Source organism: Elgaria multicarinata, chromosome 4 (assembly GCF_023053635.1).
Source record: "Elgaria multicarinata webbii isolate HBS135686 ecotype San Diego chromosome 4, rElgMul1.1.pri, whole genome shotgun sequence".
NCBI lineage: Eukaryota > Metazoa > Chordata > Lepidosauria > Squamata > Anguidae > Elgaria > Elgaria multicarinata.
In genome coordinates, this window is record NC_086174.1 from 33,624,201 (window position 1) to 33,647,089 (window position 22,889).

The 22,889-nt window shown below is 42.0% G+C and overlaps 1 protein-coding gene across 1 annotated transcript in view; it reads right to left on the reverse strand.

The window, feature by feature from the left end:
• USH2A (usherin) overlaps positions 1-22,889 on the reverse strand; it is a 594,633-nt gene that overhangs the window by 56,026 nt on the left and 515,718 nt on the right. The window contains exon 62 of the mRNA XM_063125387.1: positions 1,892-2,119. Within this exon, the coding sequence (XP_062981457.1) occupies positions 1,892-2,119 (228 nt within the window). The remainder of the gene's footprint in view (positions 1-1,891; positions 2,120-22,889) is intronic.

Sequence of the window (22,889 nt, forward strand, 5' to 3'; positions counted from 1 at the left end):
CTCCTCCTGAGTGGTATAGGCAGAGAGGATTTTGCTCCCTGAGCTGAACCTCCACCTATGTGCCATCCAGAGAAGAGAGAAGAGGATGTAGCTGCTCCTTACATTACCAAGCCTCTATGCTGTGCCACTCAAAGAGAGAGAGAGAGAGAGAGAGAGAGAGAGAGAGAGAGAGAGAGAGAGAGAGGGAGAGAGAGAGGGGGGAGGGGAGTGAGTGAGTGAGTGAGTGAGTGAGTAAGCAGAGGTCACGGCTTCCACTTTCAGTCTAGGCAGCAGTGTGGGTCCAGCTCTTCCCACCACGGTGCCCAGAGAGTATGAGGTGTGGGGGGGGAGGTAGAAACAACAACAGCCTTCTCTTGCTTGCACTCTCTCCCACCCCTGTCCCAGAAGTGGCAGAGTTCAGAGGAAGAGTTGCTGCTGCTGCTGCTGGTGGGGTGTGTGTATCCAGAATACTTTCTGGCTGGGAATTCCCTCCCTTCCCCCCCCTCTCCTCCCTTTTTCCAGGTACTGCTGCAGTTCAGGGGGACGGGGTAGAGATTTCTATTTACAATTTACTGTTTGATCCCCTCTCATTGCCCAGAACAGTCACTGATTGGTTATTTTTTTCTCCAAAATAAAAGTGGCAGTGTTAAGTTTCTTTGTTATAAAAAGCATGCTTAATGTAAACTGTATCTTGACCCTAGGTAAATAAGATAAGACAACAAATGCCAAGAAATTACAATTCATCATGATGTGCCTTGCTTACTCACTGCAGTTCCAGTTGATTCAGGATACTATAGTTAATGGTAACAAACATGTACTGCTCTTTGAAATTCAAATAATATAGCCTAGCATCAATCAAATTTCTTGAAAAAAAAAGGTTGCTAAAAAATGACTGCTAAAAAAAAAGATCTCTACATCTGGGAAAAGGAAGGTAGAAAAAATATTTGCAATTAGAATTTAATTTAGCTGAAGGTAATACCAAAGTAAGTAAGTAATTCTGAACTGGCGCCTGGCACCTACACTATTCTCTTTTCGTCTTTTTATTCTCTCAGTGTTTTAACACTTAATTTTAACTTAAATTTAAATTTTACTGTTCTAAATCTTATATCAATTTTGCTGCGTGGTTTTTATCCTGGTTGTGCTTTTTATACTGTATTTTGTATTTGTGTTTTTAACCCGTTGGTTGTTTTATTATGGTTTTAATTTTTGTGAACCACCCAGAGAGCTTCGGCTATTGGGCGGTATAAAAATGTAATAAATAAATAAATAAATAAATAAATAAACTGTTTCTGGCCCCCCAAAAAGAAAAAAAAAGTTCCTAGTTCTTAGGCTTATGTGTCTGCACATTCCACACACATGATCACCTGCACTGAGCCAGGGGAGAGCGCTGTACCTTCATCTGAATAATTTGGGGCAACATCACTGTGGGCCAACTTCAGGGTTGAGGGCGATCTTGATCAAGTGCTATCAGGTGGTCCCCTTCAATAGTGTACCTCCTGGGTTCATGGGGAGCGGGGGGGGGTATTACTTTTATGGCACCAGTCAATTCAGCTTCCAAGGGCATTATAGGGGAGGGATGGCTCCCACTATCAAAACAGGCAGCCTCTGCCATTTCCTCCCACGATGACCTGGAAGTTGAGCTGACTTCTGGGACACTAAAGGGAAAAATGACTGCTGGTGGGAGCATTAGAAAGGGATGGGTTATAAAGGGCAAGGTCAAACATGAGCTGTGAAACCCACTGGGGCACTGAAGCCCAGGCAGGTGTCCAATGATGCTATCCACTGATGACATGTCTGACTTCACTCACACCTTATACACAAACGCTATATATGGACATGTATTTAGCAAGAATGTTCAAATTCATGTTCTTATCTTCCACACTGATTAAATAAGATTCTAGGTTTGGGTTACCTTAATGTTACCATTGGGTTTGGAAGGCTCTGCCCATTTAAGTAGCAATGCCCTGCCATTCTCTTTCTTTTCTACAGTAAAGTTGCTCAGGCCGCTCGGGGAAGCTTCCAGGGTACGCACTGAAGTCCATGGACTCGAAACTTGTCCAGCATGGTTGACAGCCACAATGTGAATATGGTAGGTTGTGAATGGCTTCAGACCAAACAAGTGAGTTTGATGTATCATTCCCTGCAGCAGAAATATACAGAATCTTCTTTCATTGTGGTTAAACAAAGAAATGATTGTGAGTTGTTGAATGCAACTTACCTTACGGCCCGGCATTAACTCTAGTCCAGTCATTAATTTGCAAGTCAAAGGCTATTACATAAAACCTGTACAATATCTGACAGTGATGAACAGAAGTTCAATTAACAAAGAAAGAATGGGGGGAAATGCACTTTATTTATTTATTACATTTCTATACCGCCCAATAGCCGGAGCTCTCTGGGCAGTTCACTCTATTCTAACCAATGTAAAAGAATCCAAACAAATTTTGTGAGAGGCAGGAGGAGAAATTATGAAAGACCTAAGATCATGGTTGGCTGTGGAATGTTGGGAGTTGTAGGACTTTTTTACTGTCTAAACACACACAGGATTGCACCCTAAACAACTAAAATATTACATTAACAGGCAACATTACCACCTCCTTACATTTGTGCTTTAGATATGAAAGCAATATTCATGTAAGTGAAATTTTGTGCATTGCATGAAAAGATCTTAATTTTTTCATAATTTCCCCTCCCCCCAAAAAAAAGTTCAATTGGATTCTTTTAAATTGGTTAGAGTAGAGCACATTTCCCCCATTCTTTCTTTGTGGCACTAAGGTCTATTTCCTTATAGTACAAACGAGTCAGTTCCCCAGTTTTGTGTTATGTGGCTAAAAGTCAGCACTTCTAACCTTTTAAATATTTAAATATCTGTTACACTACTAGACTCGGAAAGATTTTTTTATTTTTTGCCAAAAAAATAATCATTCTTTTTGAAAATATATATATAAAAAGTTAGGTGATAAATATTTAAATAGTTATTTTCTCACAACAATGAGCTTTCCTTTTAGATAAATATAGAGCAGGATTTGAGTGTCCATTCTGAATATTAAAACCCAGCATGCCACCAGTACTGATTATAAATATACTTTTCAATGACAATTATTATTCTTTTTTCCTGTTAAACAGTGCAAACATTGGTGAGATTAATAATGAAAAGGAGAATGGAGGGGTGAAAGGATAGTTATTGTTAGGAATTCCTAGTCATCCATGCCACGGAAAGCATGAGCTAAATTATCCTACATTTGTACAAAGCAATCAGATATTGGGGTCAAATACACCCTTATTTACAGTGCAATGCTATACACATCTACTCAGAAGGAAACCCTATTGAGCATGCCCTATTACTCCTGTTGAGGTTTGCAGCCTTTTGATATATCACTATAGAGATGGTTGCTACCTTCTATAGCGATCCTTTCTCCATATTAATTTCTGTAGGGTGAGTATCGTATGGGGAATATCCCTTAGTTCAACATCTTCTGGTGGTATGAATAAAAACACTGTTAAAACTCCCTTTTCTTAACTTCTGCATCGATATAAGATAATTATGTTAAATGAGAATTTTGTTATGGTCATTTCGTCCCCAAGCATCATGTACTCCCCCCCCACACACATTTTGCCTCATTCACTTAAACTAAAGACTGACTCCAGTGCTATTTTAATGAAATGAGTAGGACCCATAACAAAATGTTGCAGTGTAGTGTGGAGTTGCCTTGATGCTTCCAGATGAGGCTTTTATTGTCCAACTGCCCTGCTTCGTATAGAGAATTCTACAGAGGGTCCAGATGACAGTGTGATCCATTGCTATCAGCTGATGCTTTCTCACTGTTGGATCCTTCTTTTTTTCTAACCGCAGAAAAAATCGGTAAGGACTGGAGGATAAGCAGTGAAATTTTTCAGCAGGTGTGGACAGGGGAGTTGTCCCTGGGAAAAGTGGATGATGTTTTTAGAATGTCCCTTCATTGCTTGCAATACATTTCCAGCTCCAGAGCCATTTTGTGACCTGCAAGGCATGCCCTTTCCTCTCTCCAAGTTTTCTCTAAGCTTACAAAACAGTGAGAGATTCTTTTGAACAAAGCACCTCTTACTGTTGAGTACATATATGTATGATCTGGCTGTAAGGTTGCAGTCGTCTTAATGGCACTCGATAATATATATTTTTAATTCCAAAATTTTAATAGGGTAGAAAATGGGCATTGTGAAATTGCACAAGAGCTCCCTATTTTATTTTATTTTGTTACAAAAAGTAGCCAGGGAGGTAATCTTGTCAATTTCAAATGCAGCCTTCCCTTCTCCCTTTGAAGAAACAGCTTTGGAAACCATGAATCAAAGGATCCCCTTTGAAGCAGGCTGAGAATGTAAGGAAATTCTGCAAATTTTCTAACTGGATTGTACAAGTGACCTGAAAACTCAAGGGGGCAAGTTGAAATAGACTAAAAAAACCAAGTGGGCCAGTCTCCTAGCAGGGTTGTGAAACTGACCAGAAAAAGGCAGGATTTGCTAGCCTCATTGTAAATGCTATCCACTTGCCATGTGCAGGAGTTCCTCTTTAAAAAAATTAAAATAAAATAAATACATGCACAAAACACAGTGGATGAAAGGTGCTGAGAAGTACTTATTTTAAATGACAGAAGAAGGGATGTGTGGCAACCCTGAGGGATCGGGAAAGAGGAGGGCACAACACTGCCCGCATGGCTATGATGTGACCACTGCGTAGATGAAACATAGCATGATGCACATACCATGCTCAATCCCTTGAAGTGTGGGCAGTCTATTGGAATTCTGTGGTTAGTTTACAGCAGAAAAACAAAGAATGGGAGTACTAGGAGCCCTCCATCTAGAAGCACCCAAATTTAGAGCCATTCCAGTCCATCCACACACACTCTTGTTTTCCACCCAACAGACAGTCAGCTGAGCTCAAACTAAGCCCTGGAGCATGCTTAATACACATTGGTCTGTACTGGAAGTCCTGTCTCCTTAGGGATTTTCCCCCCAAAGTATTTTTTGTACTTCTGCAAATCTTGGGGTTCCACCAAGCCCACAATTCCTCCTCTTATGCATTGGTAGTGCCGTTTGGGTACATAAGCAATGGCACGCACAGCCTGGGCATTGGAAACCGAGGGAGGGGAGATCATAAACAACAAGGGCAACACAGTAGGGGTTGGACAGAAATTGAAAATCCAGAGGATTTTTTGGGTAGGGGAAAAAGTTTAGATAATTTAAAAATCCCTTTATGATCAGTTATGAACCTAAACGCACAGGACAATTTAAATGCCTACAGAAATCACCTCAAACATATGTATGTTCTTTTTAAAAATATTGGCTGCTTTGGGACATTTAGAAATATCTTTTCTCCTAAGAAACATGGGAAGCATGTGGGCTATAAAGAAAAACATATGCATATTGTCAATAGTAGCACCTGTTCAATTACAGTTTATTTCAGTATGGAGAATCCCGTTTAGCCCCTAGATGGCAATACTATCAAACAGTTTTTATACCATGAGTACTCAATGATTAACAGCCAGCATTCAGTCATCCAACATACTCAAGGCAGCCATTAAAAAAATAACAAAAATGATTTCATTATAGATTCTTTTAATAAACATTTATGGCTTAGATCCTTGAAAGTGGAAGCATTCAAACTGCCATAGCCAAAGGGAACTTGTATAGCCCAATGCAAAATTATGGACTGTGAGTTAAAGTACAGAGCTCAAATTGGAGTTCATGTCTGGCATCAGAAATTATGCTGGCATGAAACACAATTAAAATTAGCTTTACAATTGGATGCAGTCTGTATTAACAGGTTTTTTTTATGAAGACAGTTATCTATTAGGCTTCGACAACCAAACTCTTAAAAGCCTACAATTTACACCCTAAAGGTTTAATAGTGGAGATTGGGTGGACACACGAAGTTAAATAATTGCTTCTGATCTATCACAGAGAGCCATGGAGAGAAGAAACACAGGATTATACAGCTAAAATATATTTGTGTGTACATGCATGCATGTTTGTGTGCATATTTGAATGGAACAATCAAGAACTGTAGTCTAGAGGTTCTAATGTTAAAAAAAATGAAGAATTTTCCTAAAGCTTGATACAAATTGGATTGCACTGCTTGCTTCAATAACCCTCTGCCGGATTTTTAAGTAAATCCAAGAGTCCTTAGAAAACCTCCTTTCTGAGACCCACAGAAGGGCAGGGTGGATTCAAAATAGCTTAAAAGGGATGATAGGTCCCAAGAATCCATTAGAGGGTGTGAAACATTTTCATATTTCTACAAGATGCTGATGGCCACCCACCTATTCCAGTATTTGCTGCTGTTACTATTTAATATTTAATCGTGACTTCTACTTAATGACGAGTGGTTTTTTTCCTTATTTCTTATTATATTCACCATGGTTATCGGGCTAGCTCCCTAAAACCACACTGCTTTCTTCACAAGACTTGGCCACCAACTTGGAAGTCTTTAAAAGGAGATTAGACAAGTTTATGGAAGATAAGTCAATGGCGACTAGTCATGACAACTATATATGACCACCATTATCAGAGGTGGTATGCCTATATATACCAGTTGTGGGAAATACAAGAAGGAGGATGCTATTGCACTCATGTCCTGCTTGTGGTCTTCTCTTACACATCTGGTTGGCCACTATGGGAACAGAATGCTGGACTAGAATGGCTGGGCAGATTTTGTCAACTACGGTAGCAGGCTTTGCCTCATCTGCTATTTTTCTACATATCTATGGAGTATGAATTTTCATCAATGCTATAAAATAACTCTATATGATCCTAATAAGTGTTCTAATGGTGCAAGTACATAGATACTGACAAAAGGTTGAGAACTTTTCAGCCGCTCCTTGTATTCCTCCTCTCAATTTACATAGGGACCACATTAACTCTCCATTGACAGAAGGGGGACATAACTTTTTTGTTGGGGGGGGGGTCAGTCTTCCACAACTCCTTGTTCAAGTTACTCCTCAGCCATGAACATGGCCATTTGGTGTTTCACCTCCCTCACCTTAAATTTAATGAACAATAAGTATTTGTATTTTTATTTATGGTGGTCAATTCTACCTCTGTTGGAATGACTAGAACAATTGAAAAACCATGTTCCTAGGATTCAAAATGACCCCTCCAAATACTGTTTAAAGTTATTACTTATCATGTGCAGACGCTAAATCTACTTCATGTGAGAAAGGAGTGGAGAGGATGAAGTTATAATTTACCTATTTCATAACAGACATGTTACTTTCCTTAACATCAGCAAAAAATGGTATATAATGGGTCAATAGTATCCCATAGGTTACTATGGGATACTATAGTAAATCTCCTTCCAAATCTGAATTTTAACCCCTCCCCCAGTTAGAACTTCCCTGTTACCCAGCAAAACCCTGCTAATTTTGACTCCAACTGTGGGACTGTCCCACAGTTGGAATAGGGCTGTGCACGGACCCCCCGATCCGCTTCTCTTCCAGATTTGCAACTTCCGGATTGGGTCCGCTCCGCAGCGATCCGCCTATGATCTGCTTCGCTTCGCTGTGGAGCTCCAGATCTGGATTGGAGCTCCGTTTCCCCCCCCCCCCATAGACTTGCATTGAAATCCAAATGCCTATAACTTTTTTTTTCTGTTAATGTTAGAAACCTCAAAATTGGCACCATGAGACCTTATCCATGTATACATATTCACGCCATGCCTCAAGCAAATCCAAGCCTCCCCTGATTATTGGGGGATTTTTGAAAATCCGACACCCCATTTTCAGAAATGGGATTTACTCTGACATTTTTACAGATGAAAACTTGAAAGTGGGCACCCTCACAGATGCCATCTAGATCCACATTCATGGCAAGCTTCAAGTAAATCCCATTATCCCCTGATTTTTGGCGATTTTTTCCCTTTTAACTCACCCCAATTCAAATCCCATGCTAGAACTCCGTCAGTTTTCACATTAGAAACTTCAAGTCAGGCACCATGACAGCTTATCCATGTATACACATGCATGCCAAGCCTCAAACAAATCCAAGCCTCCCCTGATTATTGGGGGATTTTTGAAAATCCAACACCCCATTTTCAGAAATGGGATTTACTCTGACATTTTTACAGATACAAACTTGGAAGTGGACACCCTCACAGATGCCGTCTAGATCCACATTCATGGCAAGCTTCAAGCAAATCCCTTCATCCCCTGATTTTTGGCGATTTCCCCCCTTTTAACTCACCCCAATTCAAATCCCATGCTAAAACTCCGTCAGTTTTCATGTTAGAAACCTCAAAATCGCCACCATGACAGCTTATCCATGTATCCACCTTCATACCTTGTTGGAAGGAAATCCGAGCCTCCACTAATTTTGGGGGAATATATGAAAAATCCTCCACAAAGAACAGTATGCCCATAAGGAAACCATACCTGCCCATAGGGATCCATTGCAAACTGCTTGCCCATAGCAATCAATAGCACAGATGATTTGGGGGAATCAAGATATTTTTCTAAATAAGGATCTTCATCTCAGGTGAAACACTTCAAAAAATACACACACACACACACACCCAAGAGCGTGCAATGCAGCTGCCTTTTATCACACAGAAGGATGCCCTCCCTGAGTCAAAGCAAGACACGCACAAAGCATCCCTGCGAGGCGGGCATAGAGGAGGACAGGCAGCACTGGGAGCAAGCATGTCAGAGGCTTGCAGGGTTGAACCACAAAGCCCATCATATAGTACATCTCCCAGGCACCAGGCGAGCAGAGAGGCAGGCAGAGATGTACGACTATGCCATAGATCTATGAGGAAGTAAGTCCCAGCATATACCCCAAAACAGCACCCAGGTGGAGGCGGGAAGGCAGGCATGCAGCAGACATTTCTGGGGGCACAAGGAAGTGAGCCAAGGATTGTTTCAAAGCCAGTAATGCAAATCGTCCCTGTGAGGCGAGAGCAGCACAGAGAGATGCCTTTTCTTTTGCATCCCATAACTAGGGGACTAGGAGGATAAGAGTAAAGCTTTGTGATCCTTGCTTCAGAGTTGATTGACTGCACTGTGATCACAGCCATTAATAATGTTAATAATAGCAGTACTAATTAATACTAATAGTAGTAGTAGTAATAACAACAACAACAACAACAACAACAACAACAACAACAACAAGGAGTTGAACCACAATGAAAGCCTGCCTGACTTCACTGAAGAGGGAAAGCCAGGAGAGCTTGGGCTATGGGGTGTATAAGTGTAATAAATAAATAAATAAATAAATAAACAAAGGAGGGGAGGAATTAAAAGCAGCAGTGTTGCTGAATCACAACAAGAAGTTTTTTTTTTTAAAAAAAGCTATGTCTGTCTTTTACCAGTAAGAGGAAAGTGGACGTGCCCAGGGGGAGGAACAAATGGGGAACTCTGCCCATTTGACAGTCTTTAAGAACCTAACTTGCACTTCAACTCATGACAGGCATAGCTTCTCCACTGGTTAACCTTTGGAGGGTTCTGATTACCCTCCAAGGGCAGGAGTGTGCACTGGGCACATTCACATGCCCTAGGGGACCTCATCCCCTTGCACCACATCTATTCAGTTGTTCACCAAGGTTAGGGTGGGTAGCAGTGCTGTGTTTCCTATCTGTTATTTATTTGCTTAGTATATGATTTCAGGTTGTGTTTGTACGTTTGGTACTGTTTTAAAAAACACTGGGAAAAGTCCGTTCAGAGACTAAGAAAGAAAAGTTTCCCAGTATCCCAAGTTATTAAGTATCCCATTTTGCTTATCCCCCCCTCCAACTTTGGGATTGGAGGATGCTTCATCAGGTGATCATGATTGGGAGTTGAATCTGCCTCTCAGCACTTCAAAAAAAGGTACCTCTCCCGCTTTTTTTACCCTATTTTTAAAAAAATTATAGCAAGCAAACCGCAGCATGCAAAGTGCTGAAAATAGGCACAAAATGACCCCCACCCACAACTCTCTAAGCACAGCGAGTTTCAAATAGGTAGCTTGAAAAGCAAAAAAGTTATCCACTAATCTTTTCCGCAATGCAATCCTATGGGGGAAATTATCCAAAATGGCGGGCGGAGCACTCTGTGAAAAGAGGAGCGTTCCGCTTATGGTTACTTCTCTTTGCCATGCTTCTCCAGCCCCCCAATCCGCTTCTGTAGCAGAGGCGGATCACCCCGGTTCACTGTTGCTTCTCCGACCCGAAGAGAAGCGGATCACAGCCCTAATAGGAATGGTACTATTCAGTAGTAAGTATCCAATAAGGTAGTACATGCCATCCAAATCCACAAAGTATGACATAAAATTCTAGCTGCATTACAATTCCAAATCAGTATTACAAAGCTGACCCTATATAAGGGTGTCCCTGAAGCTTGAAATTTAAGTCAGATCATGCTTGACAAACGAATGCTACATTTATAGGGTTCCACATTTATAGAGTTAACAACCAATAACTTTTTCACCAGTGTAACACTAACCAGGCAATTGGTCAAGAAAAACCTGACTCTGCTTGGCAAATTGAAAACAACAAACAAACCAGAAATTCCCTCAGTTTTTCTTGCCCACAAACCCAGGTGTGTGAACTGCAGAATTTTTAGTTTTCAAAAAGCTTTGACACTTTTTAATTATGTACCAAAGAAAAGATGGTGATTCTCCTTACTTCAGTGCATAAAGATGAAGCAATGTCCAACAACAAAACCAAGCCTGAGATCATTCATTATCCTAACAAGCCTAAAGGTGGCATAAACACCTGTGACCAGATGGACTCCACAATACACTTCCAATTGCATTTATTTATTTATTTACAAAAGGTATTTTTTCCTAGAAAAAGGAGGTATTGCCTGTTTAAATGCCTATATTATTTGAAAGTTGTTCAACCCACAATGGTGTGAACATCCCCAAAGATGTCTCTTCCTAAGTCTAGAGTTTCTCAAACTCTGGGGTGAGCCTAGGAACATAGCCAGCTTGCCTGGGATGTCAAGAGATGCAGCCTCAGAACTGTCACTGTCGACATCAAGGGCAGGGTAAAAATGCTTAAATAAATAAATAATATCTGCAGTCTACACAATCACAGGACATTGTGGATGTGCTCCATGTAGCCATTTTACATTTATATGCAACCAGCATTCCTGATTGGCTCCTGGAGGGCCTTGCAGACTGCTCTGTGGGAACATGTATCCCCTGGGCATGCAGTCAGAGTAACAATGCTCAGACTGCTCTCACTCATCTTCCAAAATGGCACCCACATGGTGACCTAGGTGAGCAAGGACCCGAGCTTGTCTGTCCTACTGACGTTTTTGTGAAATGCGGTGACGGTGTATATAGGCTGCTCAGATAGCATTTGTTATGACTGCAAGGTCTATGAAATTTGCTGTTCTTGTTGCTACCAGGAATTCGAACTCATGATTAATACATTGCTATACTTGTGCGACCATTCCAATGATGTTATATGAATGTTAATGGCACAATTTTTTGAATTTTACATTGTGGGGTATTATTGACCCTGATTATTATGTGCAGCTATACTGTTTTACTGGAAAAGGGAAGGTCTCAACAAAGGCATGATTTTGTAACTCGCAGAAGGTGTCCTACTTAATAACTTCCCCCAAGTGTTTCATTGGTATGGCTTACTTGACCTCAATACTGGATTGGTACAGGAGCTTCATCTATCAACAGAGGATTAAGTTACATTAACTACATACTATACATTAAGATGGGACTACTGCACTGTGCTCTTTGTCAGGCTGCCCTTGAAGACCATTGGAAATGTCAGCTGTACAGTTTTCAGCTACTAAAATCTTCTTGAAGGGTGCTAAAATCTTCTTGAAGGGGACTGGGCTGTATCAGCTGCATTGCCTGCCGGTCCATTTCCAAGCACATTTCAAGGTGCTAAGTGATTACCTTTAAAGCCCTATCTATTGTATCTTGAAAACGTTACTTAAAAGAACCACTCCTCCCATGTGAATCTGCTTGCCCTCCCGGATCATCTGATTAGGCCCTTTTGCATGTACAACTGCCTTCTGAAGTGTGTTTGGTGGTAATGCACAAGAAAGTATATAGAGCACCAGTATATAGAGCTCCCTACCATGTGAGGTCAGGTTATCTGTAGGGATGGACAAATCAGCCTATTTCCAGTCTACAACACTTTTGCATGTGTTGATCCACATATATTTAAGTTGCAGATTAATATGGAACCATTCTATCTTGGTTCCATATTAATCTGCAACTTAAACAAAAATCTGCAGGAATGTTAACATTAAAAATATATTGAAATATGCATTTCTAAATATATTTTCTATCAAGATATGAATTGTAAATACATTTTAATAATTTTTTGAGCTGTGAACTGCACCCAAACATTCAGGAGGTGTGCAAACCCACAGATAACTAACTTCCAACTTTTTCATTAGTCTGAGAGGTGTGGATCAGGTCAGTAGGTGAAGAAATTTGCAGAAATCAAATTCATCATGCATTCATAGTTGTTATGTTTCTTTGGTGGTGTCCCATCACCACTTAAAAGCTTTTCTTTTCTAGCAAGATTCCTGTTGTTTTTCACCATGATGTTTTATTGCTGCTTTTGAGTATTTTTTAATATTGTATTGTATTGGAGATGACAACATAGGCAGCAGTGGAGATACAGCAGTTGGCACCCAAGGAGAACGAACTCTCGATGCTGACAAAACCAGAGCCAAAGGCTCCACTGGCACCACTGTTGCTACCCATTGAGGCTGATCTCGAGGAGCTATATCCATTGCTGGCAACTGCACCGAAGCTTGCTGCACTTTTCTAGTCACAGTATCTTGACTGCTAGGTCCCTCTGGGGACCTATGAGATAACTTCTTTTTCGGCTCAGCACCAGCCAACATCGCAGATTTAGTTTTAGCCTTTTTAGTCAACTTCTTTGCCACAGCAAGCTTTAACCATTGGCTGGGTGGTTTTTGTAAACCGCCCAGAGAGCTTTGGCTATGAGGCGGTATATAAGTTTAATAAATAAATAAATAGGTGTAGGTGGCAGGTCTGGAACAACTACAGGGTGACTTGGAGATTTCTCTCCCCTTGTGGTCAATGGTGCTGGAGTCTGCGCTCTTTGTGCCACTACTTGTATTTGTGCTATGGATGTATCTTGCCCGCCAACAGCCTCCAAGGCTCTACGCCAAAGAATGGCCTTTAATCGATCAGGATGTTGTCTTCTTGTCTGCTTCGAAAATGCTTGGCAAAGGGGGCATGACTCTATGATGTGCTCCTCACCTAAACCGCCCAGAGAGCTTCGGCTATGGGGCAGTATATAAATTAAAGAAAGAAAGAAACAAACACAATAAGCACAAAGAATGGCTGTTGGAGGGTGGTAATTTACTACCACACCTCACACATTTCCTAAAAGGAGTCCGAAGGGCCATACACCCTCACAAATGCTCACGAACATGTGAACAAAGACTAAAACAATAAAAAAATGGAACTAAATCATAGAATCATAGAATCATAGAATAGCAGAGTTGGAAGGGGCCTACAAGGCCATCGAGTCCAATCCCCTGCTCAATGCAGGAATCCACCCTAAGTATCCCTGACAGATGGTAGTCCAGCTGCCTCTTGAATGCCTCTAGTGTGGAAGAGCCCACAACCACCCTAGGTAACTGATTCCATTGTCGTACTGCTCTAACAGTCAGGAAGTTTTTCCTGATGTCCAGCTGGAATCTGGCTTCCTTTAACTTGAGCCCATTATTCTGTGTCCTACACTCTGGGAGGATCGAGAAGAGATCCTGGCCCTCCTCTGCGTGACAACCTTTCAAGTATTTGAAGAGTGCTATCATGTCTCCCCTCAATCTTCTCTTCTCCAGGCTAAACATGCCCAGTTCTTTCAGTCTCTCTTCATAGGGCTTTGTTTCCAGACCTCTGATCATCCTGGTTGTCCTCATCTGAACACGCTCCAGCTTGTCTGCGTCCTTCTTGAATTGTGCAGCCCAGAACTGGACACAATACTCTAGATGAGGCCTAACCAGGGCCGAATAGAGAGGAACCAGTACCTCACGTGATTTGGAAGCTATACTTCTATTAATGCAGCCCAAAATAGCATTTGCCTTTCTTGCAGCCATATCACACTGTTGGCTCCTATTCAGCTTGCGATCTACAACAATTCCAAGATCCTTCACATTTGTAGTATTGCTGAGCCAAGTATCCCCCATCTTGTAACTGTGCCTTTGGTTTCTATTTCCTAAATGTAGAACTTGGCATTTATCCCTATTAAATTTCATTATGTTGTTTTCAGCCCAGCACTCCAGCCTATCAAGATCACTTTGAAGTTTGTTTCTGTCTTCCAGGGTATTAGCTATCCCACCCAATTTTGTGTCATCTGCAAATTTGATAAGCATTCCCTGCACCTCCTCATCTAAATCATTAATAAAAATGTTGAAGAGCACTGGGCCCAGGACTGAGCCCTGCGGTACCCCACTCGTTGCCTCTCCCCAGTTTGAGAACGTTCCATTGAGCCCAAAGAGTACTTGAAAAGTACTTTGAACCCAAACGCACAAGATCCATCAGGCATACTATTATAGTGGGAATTGCTTATATACACCTCAAAGCCCCTTACATATCTTTACATTACATATGGAAAATGACACTCTGTGACATGCAATATAAAGAGATAACAGTGATAAACTTGTCATCCAAACCATTTCATGGTCATAATAGTATGCCATATTAATGAGGATTTAATTCATTAAAAACCAAAATACAATTTAAACACATTTTTAAATCTTGAAAATCCAAACACGAATGATTTGCATTGTTTTGTTTAGAAGTTGGCTTCTGAGCCAGGAAACATAGGATAAACATGTTTTAAACAAAGGTACACTTCTAGATTTAGGCCGCCTTGAGGCCCAGCATTGGGCAAAAGGCAGGATACTAATACTAATACTAATTCTAATACTAATAATAGATTCCTTTCAGTGTCCCTTTTCAAATCAATGAACTCAAGAGTTGCTTAAACAACTTGGATCTCCTTTCTGAAGCACTGGAATGCAGCAGCAGCAGCAGCATCCCCAGAAGAGTATCTGGCATCTGTACAAACCATTCAGCTCAGCTCATGGGCCTGGTCAAAACTACTCAGCCTTCAAAATCTTGACAAGTTTATACCTCTGCCTGTGATTGCCTTTGACTACTTCAAGCACCCCAAAGGTGGAAAGAGGGTCAAGAGGTTTGTGTAGGTTGAAAAGGATCAAAAATTAGCATTGATTTGTGGTTGTCGATAACACCTCTGCGTGGGTCGACTCCCTGCACAAATGTTTAAACTGCACAAAGCTACACAAACCAGTCATCTCTGAATCTATTGATCCGGTGATCCAGCAGTTTCCAGGATTGCCACTCTGGGCTTTGCGTTCTGTTTTAAGATCTCCAGCGTGCCCCAGGGTTTCTTTCCCAAGATGCAGAAAAGGATTTCAACAATATTAGCTGCATTAGGAGCATTGTTGTGGCATCTGAGAGCTGATGGACAGGTAATATGGCTATTTATCACTTCTTTGGGAGTAATCATCAGGACAAAGAGTGCCATTAATCAGAGACATTAAGGAAATGACTGCTTCCAGTGTTCCAGGAGGAAATTTATTTTTCATTACTTTATTCTTTCTTTATATCCCATCTTTAGTTTCAAGTCTAAAGCTCTGGGAGAAGTCAATTCATATGCTTGCTGGCAGAAGACTCAGTGGGCATACAAGCATCAGATGCTGGCACATGCCCAGTTTGCACTATTTTGAATGGGAAGCCAAAAAACCCAATAACAATGTTTGAGAATTGGTTAGATAACTTCCCTCAGACTGGGCAAAGCCAAACATTCTGCAGCAATGTTTTAAACTAGCTGAAGTGTTTTTGTTGTTGTTGTTTTTGTTTTTGTTGTTGTTATTATTATTATTATTATTATTAATAATAATAATATATATAGCACCATCAGTGTGCATGGTGTTGTACAGAGTAAAACAATAAAATAGCAAAACCCTGCTGCATAGGCTTACATTCTAATAAAATCATAATAAAACAATAAGAAGGGGAAGAGAATGCACCAAAAAGGCACAGGGTAGAGTAAAACTAACAGTACAAAAGTCAGATCAAAATCAAGTTTTAAAAGCTTTAGAAAAAAGAATTTTTTTTAGCTGAGCTTTAAAAGCTACGACTGAACTTGTAGTTCACAAATGTTCTGGAAGAGCGTTCCAGGTGAAAGGGGCAGCGGAAGAAAATGGACGAAGCTGAGCAAGGGAAGTAGAGACCCTTGGGCAGGTAAGAAACATGGCATCAGAGGAGCGAAGAGCACGAGCGGGGCAATAGTGTGAGATGAGAGAGGAAAGATAGGAAGGAGCTAGACTGTGAAAAGCTTTGTAGGTCAACAGGAGAAGTTTATATTGGATTCTGAGGTGAATTGGAAGCCAATGAAGTATTCAGACAGTCTTCAAAGTCAGCCCTGTGCACAATGCATTGCAGTAGTCTAATTTGGAGGTTACCAGAGCATACATAACTTGAGCTTTCAGAACAGTTTTCAGAACAGTTCGCCCACCAAATTACATGAACCACCCACTAACAGCCGAATCTTCATCTTCTCTGGACTGAGCTTAATTTTGCTGATCCTCATCGAGTCCCTTTTTGATAAAAGTAATGGCTCCCAGATCAGAGAACATGGCTTACAGTCAGGGAAAGTCTTTTTTTTTTTTAAAGGACCAATGACAAGTTGCTTGACTCACTTGAATAATTTGGAGGTAGCTGCTTAGTATGCAGTTCATGCACCTCACTGCACTGTACATTGCTTTTCTTCATCTTGTTTGTGGGTATGCTATATAGTGTGATGTGATCCATGTGGAGAGATGCAGAAGGGTACAGTTACATGGACATAGGTGGTAGGGCACTAGTTATATGTAATTGTTTCAGAACATATATTATTCCTTAGAAACAGTCTCTGACCAGGGGGCTGACTATACACAGGGAAAGTCCTGTGGTGGCTGCAGATCTGCACTGCGTCAGTTATATGACACAGGTGCAGCTTCTCAGCCACTGCGGAGCTTTCCCGTGAAGCTACAGCTTGAAAAAGTTAGGGACTTACCCTCACTTTTTCAATTAGAGTGATGTCAGTATGGCTCTTCCACCATCTGATGTTGCCCGGGGCCAATCCAGGGGTGATCCCTGGTGGAAGTCAACTGGCAACTGGTTACCTTCCACCAGGAAGAGGGTGGGGGTGGCTCCAGTACTCGGATGGCTGCAGGAAACTCTGCGCTCTCTCCTCAGCATCACGATTACCCTATGCCACCCCAGGAGAGGGAAACCGTGGGGTTTTGGAGGCCAGTGGTGCCAACCCAGCACTATGAAGACAGTCCCCAGCTCATGGGTTCCACACACTGAGTGACTATCAGGCAGTTATGTGAGGCAAGCCAGGACATGGGACCCAGCAATCTGGGGATTGAGTGACAGGGACAAAGACATAGAACTGAGCTGAAAATCCTTCAGAGCAAAGGAGAGAGCCAGGAAACAGCAGAGCAGCAAGTCCAGAAGTTAGTGCCAAGGAACAAGCCAGGAAACAGGAGTGAAGGGCAATGACAAATAACACACAGGAACACACCGGCACTAGAGAAATGTTGTAGTTGATGCAAAGTCTGAGCCCAAACAGGAAGTCCTTCATAGCCCTTCCTGTCCTGAAGGATGGGCCAAACTAGAAATTCCCTTGATGCACAGCATGCACCTACATGTCAAACTTGTTAAGCTGTGTGTTCATACCCCTGGATTAATTACATTGGCACTAATGAGGACCTTTTAGCTATGCTTCCTAACTGTTGGGTGGCCTGGGGTTGGTGCTGTTCCAAGCACACTGGGGAAAGAAAAGATAAACCTCCCTTTCTCACATGCTGCATTCCTAGTAAAATCCCCATCACCTGAAATTAATTAATAGGAAGCTTCTAATTAAGGGAATATCTAATATGGCCCTGAACATGCTTCAATGCCAAGAAGGTGTTCCAACCTGCAGTTTCAGCAGCTCACCACATGGGCCAGCCACTCGCAGAATGAATAACTTCCAAAGAATCTTGCTAAATCAGGGGAGGGAAGCCAAAAGAGGCAGGGCGTCTGGATAACTCCACCACCACCCAACCCTCCATGGGCCAAATGACATCAGGAACATGGCTACACCCCGATGTCGAAAGGGCCCATGCTCCCGACATCATTTGGTTCCAGGCAGATGCATCAGAAGGATAATTCCATCGATGCATCTGCCGGGAATCAGCTTTGCATGACCCATGTCTTCTCCTATTGGGGAGAGAACACAGGGCACATGAAGCTGTCGGACTGAGCTGGTGGCTGGAGAAGCAGTTGGACGTAGTTGGATGGCTTCCCCAATCTACTGGGGAACCTGCTGCATAGGTGAAACATGTAGGACTGAGTTTGCAGCCGCCGGCTCGGTCCCAGATGCAGGCTCACATCTGCTGCTGTTATCTCTGATCTGTGATTGCAGATAACAGCAGAATTCCCTGGAGGAATTCTTCAGGCCAGATTTCCACAGGCCAGATGGGCTGGAGGTTGCCCTTGCCTTTTCTAAATCCTGCTGCTCCCGCCACTGAAACTTGAAATGGCACTCTTAGATGAACGGAAGGTGATCTGATGGTTTTTGGCTAGGCTGCAACATTTTCTGTGCAATCCTATGCATGCTTACTCAAAAGTAAGTCCTACAGAATACAATGATGCTTATTCCCATGTAAGCATGCAGAGAATCACAGCCAAAGCCATTGATCAATTGGATTAGGCAATTAGATCTGCAATCCTAAAGACAAGGGAATAAGCTTCATTGAATATAGGGCTTATTTCTGAGTAAACATGCATAGATTTGCAGTGTAAAATTCTAGTGCTTTTAATACAAGTACTTATAAATATAAAAGCTGGGAGAGTGGGCATCCAAATGGCAGATGCGGTTCAATGTAAGCAAGTGTAAGGTGATGCATGTTGGGGCAAAAAAACCCCAACTTCAAGTATAACCTGATGGGATCTGAGCTGGCAGTGACTGAACAAGAAAGAATAATAGAATCATAGAACAGTAGAGTTGGAAGTGGCCTATAAGGCCATCAAGTCCAACCCCCAGCTCAAGAGAACTTGGGGTTGTGGTGGACAGTTCAATGAAAATGTCCACCCAATGTGCAGCCGCTGTAAAGAAGGCAAACTCCATGTTAGGCATTATAAGAAAAGGAATTGAGAATAAAACTGCTAGTATCATACTGCCTATATACAAATCTAAGGTGTGACCACACTTAGAATACTGTGTATAGTTCTGGTCACCACACCTAAAAAGGGATATCATAGATTTGGAGAAAGTGCAGAAAAGGGCAACTAAAATGATTAAGGGGCTGGAGCATCTCTCCTATGAGGGAAGGTTACATCAACTGGGATAGTTAAGCTTGGAAAAAATGGGGGCTAAGGGGAGACATCATAGAGGCGTACAAAATAATACATGGCATGGAGAATATGGATAGGGAGACATTTTTCTCCCTCTCTCAAAACACTAGAACACGGGGTCATCCCATGAAGCTGATTGGTGGGAGACCCAGGAGCACTGTGCTTCTTCACACAGTGCATAGTTAAATTATGGAACTCACTACCACAAGATGTAGTGATGGCCACCAATTTGGATGGCTTTAAAGGCGGGTTGGATAAATCCTTGGAGACAAAGGCTATCAATGACTACTAGCCCTGACGGTTGCGTGCTATCTCCAGTATCCGAGGCAGTAAGCCTGTGTGCACCAGTTGCTTGGGAACACAGTTGAGAGGGTGCTGTTGCACCATGTTCTGCTTTGTTGGTCCCTGGTCAACAGCTGGTTGGCCACTGTGTGAACAGAGTGCTGGACTAGATGGACCCTTGATCTGATCCAGCATGACACTTTTTATGCTTTTAACTTCAGATGGCCAAGCACCATCTTAACTGAAGCATTTCCTGCTGTGCGTGAAAGAAGGAATGCTTATCTGAAGATGACACCTGCTACCAAAGAAGCCTCCATCATCCAAAGCCAAAAGGAACTGTACTTTTTTTTAGCTTCAGAAATATAGTTTTTACTCATATGCAAATATAATCAATTGATCAATTAATCAATGAAATTCCTACAACTGAGATTTGATCTAGCTTTGGCCCTTCTTGTCATACACATTATTGTTTCACTTTTAAAAGAATTGCAAAACTCCCCTCTCCCGTAATTAATGAACACAAAGCTTAACAAGCAGGCTTCGGAATTATTTTGATAATGGCCCTTCCCTCCCTCACACTATAATTTAGCAATACAGGGTGAAATCTTCCTTCATTCCGGGGAGTCTTGCACGGGGGGGGGGGGGATACCCATACAGGCCCTTTGAAATGGTTGAAAGATGTATAGCGGCAGTCCTTGGTGACTTGTGCTGTACATCAGTTAAAAGCAACTGGGTTTGTATTTGATCACAGTCTAAAAGGAGACATTACTTAGTGTGACTGTAAATTGTTTTCTTTCTTGGCACCCCTTGACAGCTAGGGATTTGCAGCAGTCCCAACAAGCGTCTGAGTTCCCTGCTTTGACTTGAAAACAAAGCCCCACAAAAGAACCCAGTGGCTACATTCTACAAGCAAGTGCAGTTAGCACATTGCATTCAGTTACTCTGTTGGCTTTCGAGAAAGCAGAAGGCTTTTAAATGATCAACAACTTTGCTGCAGTTTTGCTGGCTAAACATGACAGAAACCTTTTTCTTGATGCCAGTGTTTGACAGACTAGTTCACCAGGCTGTTAGAACAAAATAAACTCCCCCTTCCTTTCCTTTAAAATAAAATTATTATTATATATCCATAAACCTATTTGATAACTATTTCCTCCAAAGAAATATTTTCTACACCTCCATTGTTATTATTATTTTTAAAAAAATACTCAGTAAAATAAAAGGCAATATGGTTATCCCCACACTAATTAATTTTAACCATTTGCTTCAAAACCTGGATCTGATCCTGGCGCATCACACTTTAAAAAAAAAAAATCCACACCCAGACATCTCTGAATTGTATTAGGGTACTTCTACATGGAGGGTGTGTGAATATCAGGCATGCTAGATCAGCAGAAGTTGACTGTGAGCGAATTATATTTAGAGATGTTAGTAAAGTCCTCCCATGCTAAATTCAGAAAAGATTGGGGGCTTGTGAAAGCCTGTCTCAGTGGAGAGGAGCGAGCTTTGAAGGCCACCGTAATCTTCTTCAGCTCAGATTAAAATAAGAGCTGAAAAGGCCAGCTCCAAACATTTTGCTACCTGTGGCATAGCAGCTAACATCTTTCTTCAGTCAAGGTACAGAGATACAACAGAGGAAGTCCCAGGTGGTTTTTTTGGGGGGGGGGGAGGGGGGAGAGGCATTTTACAGGTTCATAGTATACACATTTATTTCCTTTAGGGAGCGTAGGGGAAAGGGAAGCCTTGCTGCCTAGGGTATTTTGTAGATAGGCAGGGTATAAACTGAATTAATAATAATGATACCAGACATAATGGTTATAGACAAAAAAGAAAAAAAACATACCTCATTGACATAGTAATACCTAATGACAAAAATGTTGTAGAAAAGGAAGAGGAAAAGAGGAAAATATACACCACTGGCTATGGAAATTAAAGAACTATGGCAAGAGGACAAGGTGACAATTATTCCATTAGTCACATCAGTCACTGGCATCACATCCAAAAACTATACAGAAAACCTTCAGAAACCGGGCCTGCCAAAATACATCCACACCAACATCGAGAAAGCGGTCATACTTAAAACATGCTCAGTTGTCAGGAAATTCCTGGATCAGTAAAAGACAGCATGACCTGGCAAAGCCCGACATGTCTGTCTAGAAAAACTGCCACAAGCGAGAAAAGAGGCAATAATACTGATGATTATGATGTCCACCTGCTGGAAGACAGATGGAGGTGAGAATGAGAAATATGCCTCCCAGGTTGCCACTGGCAGGAGGGACCCAACCCTGACCACTGCCTAAAATGTCAGTCTAAAACACAACAACAGCAAACTGAATCACTTCCCATCCCCATCCCTCCAGCTGATGGGGTGGGGGAAAGGGCTTTGCCTCAACTTTGAGAACTGCAACATGAAACACAGGGAGGGTGATAATACCTGCTAGCATGCTGCCCAAACTCCCACATTTCATAGCAGTGCCAGAACACGGATGGCAGAGAGAGGAATCTTTATGCCCCAAACCCATAACCATCTGCACCATGTGAAACTCACCTAGTGATGGGGGTGGGAGAAGAAATATTAGAGTCACATACAGCCAGAACATCCAGGAAAATTTGAAAGCCACTGATTTTCTGAGTGTAGAGTGATGTCTCCCTATTGATTCAAAGCTTTGCAGTGAAAATCAAATACTTTGCATTTGAAGCGCAAAGGAACCATAGAGATAAGTTTAGAGTGGACGAAGGCAACTTCTGTCCCATGACCCTAATCCAGCCCATGAAGAGTTGAGCGCCCTCCACAGGGCCTGTCCAATGCAGGGAGAGGAATTCCCATGTTGTCTCTGATCAAAGGTAACAAAAACATTCCTCTTTGCACAGTTCACCCTCCATCAGAGGGCAATTGCTGCAATGGGGAATCCCGTTGCTGTCTCTGATCAGCAATTGGAGATAATGTAGGGAATCCCTGCATGACTTGGCCAGGGTTTCCCTTCCAGGGATATCCGTGCCCTGATCAGGATGTGAGTGGCATTAGAAGGGGAAAGAAGAACCCCAAGTTAGCTGATGCTGCCAGCCCCACCTGAATCTCTTCCTGCAGCACTTGTGCCCCATTGGGACATGAGTGGCATGGGAAGTAGCCCAACTCAGCTGGGGCTTGCAGGAGTTGGCTCCTGCAAACCCCAGTGAGTCCCTTTCTCCCTGCAGAGAGAGACATGAAGATTACTGTCCCTCTATGCACAGATATTTTTTGGGAAAGTGGGTGGGGT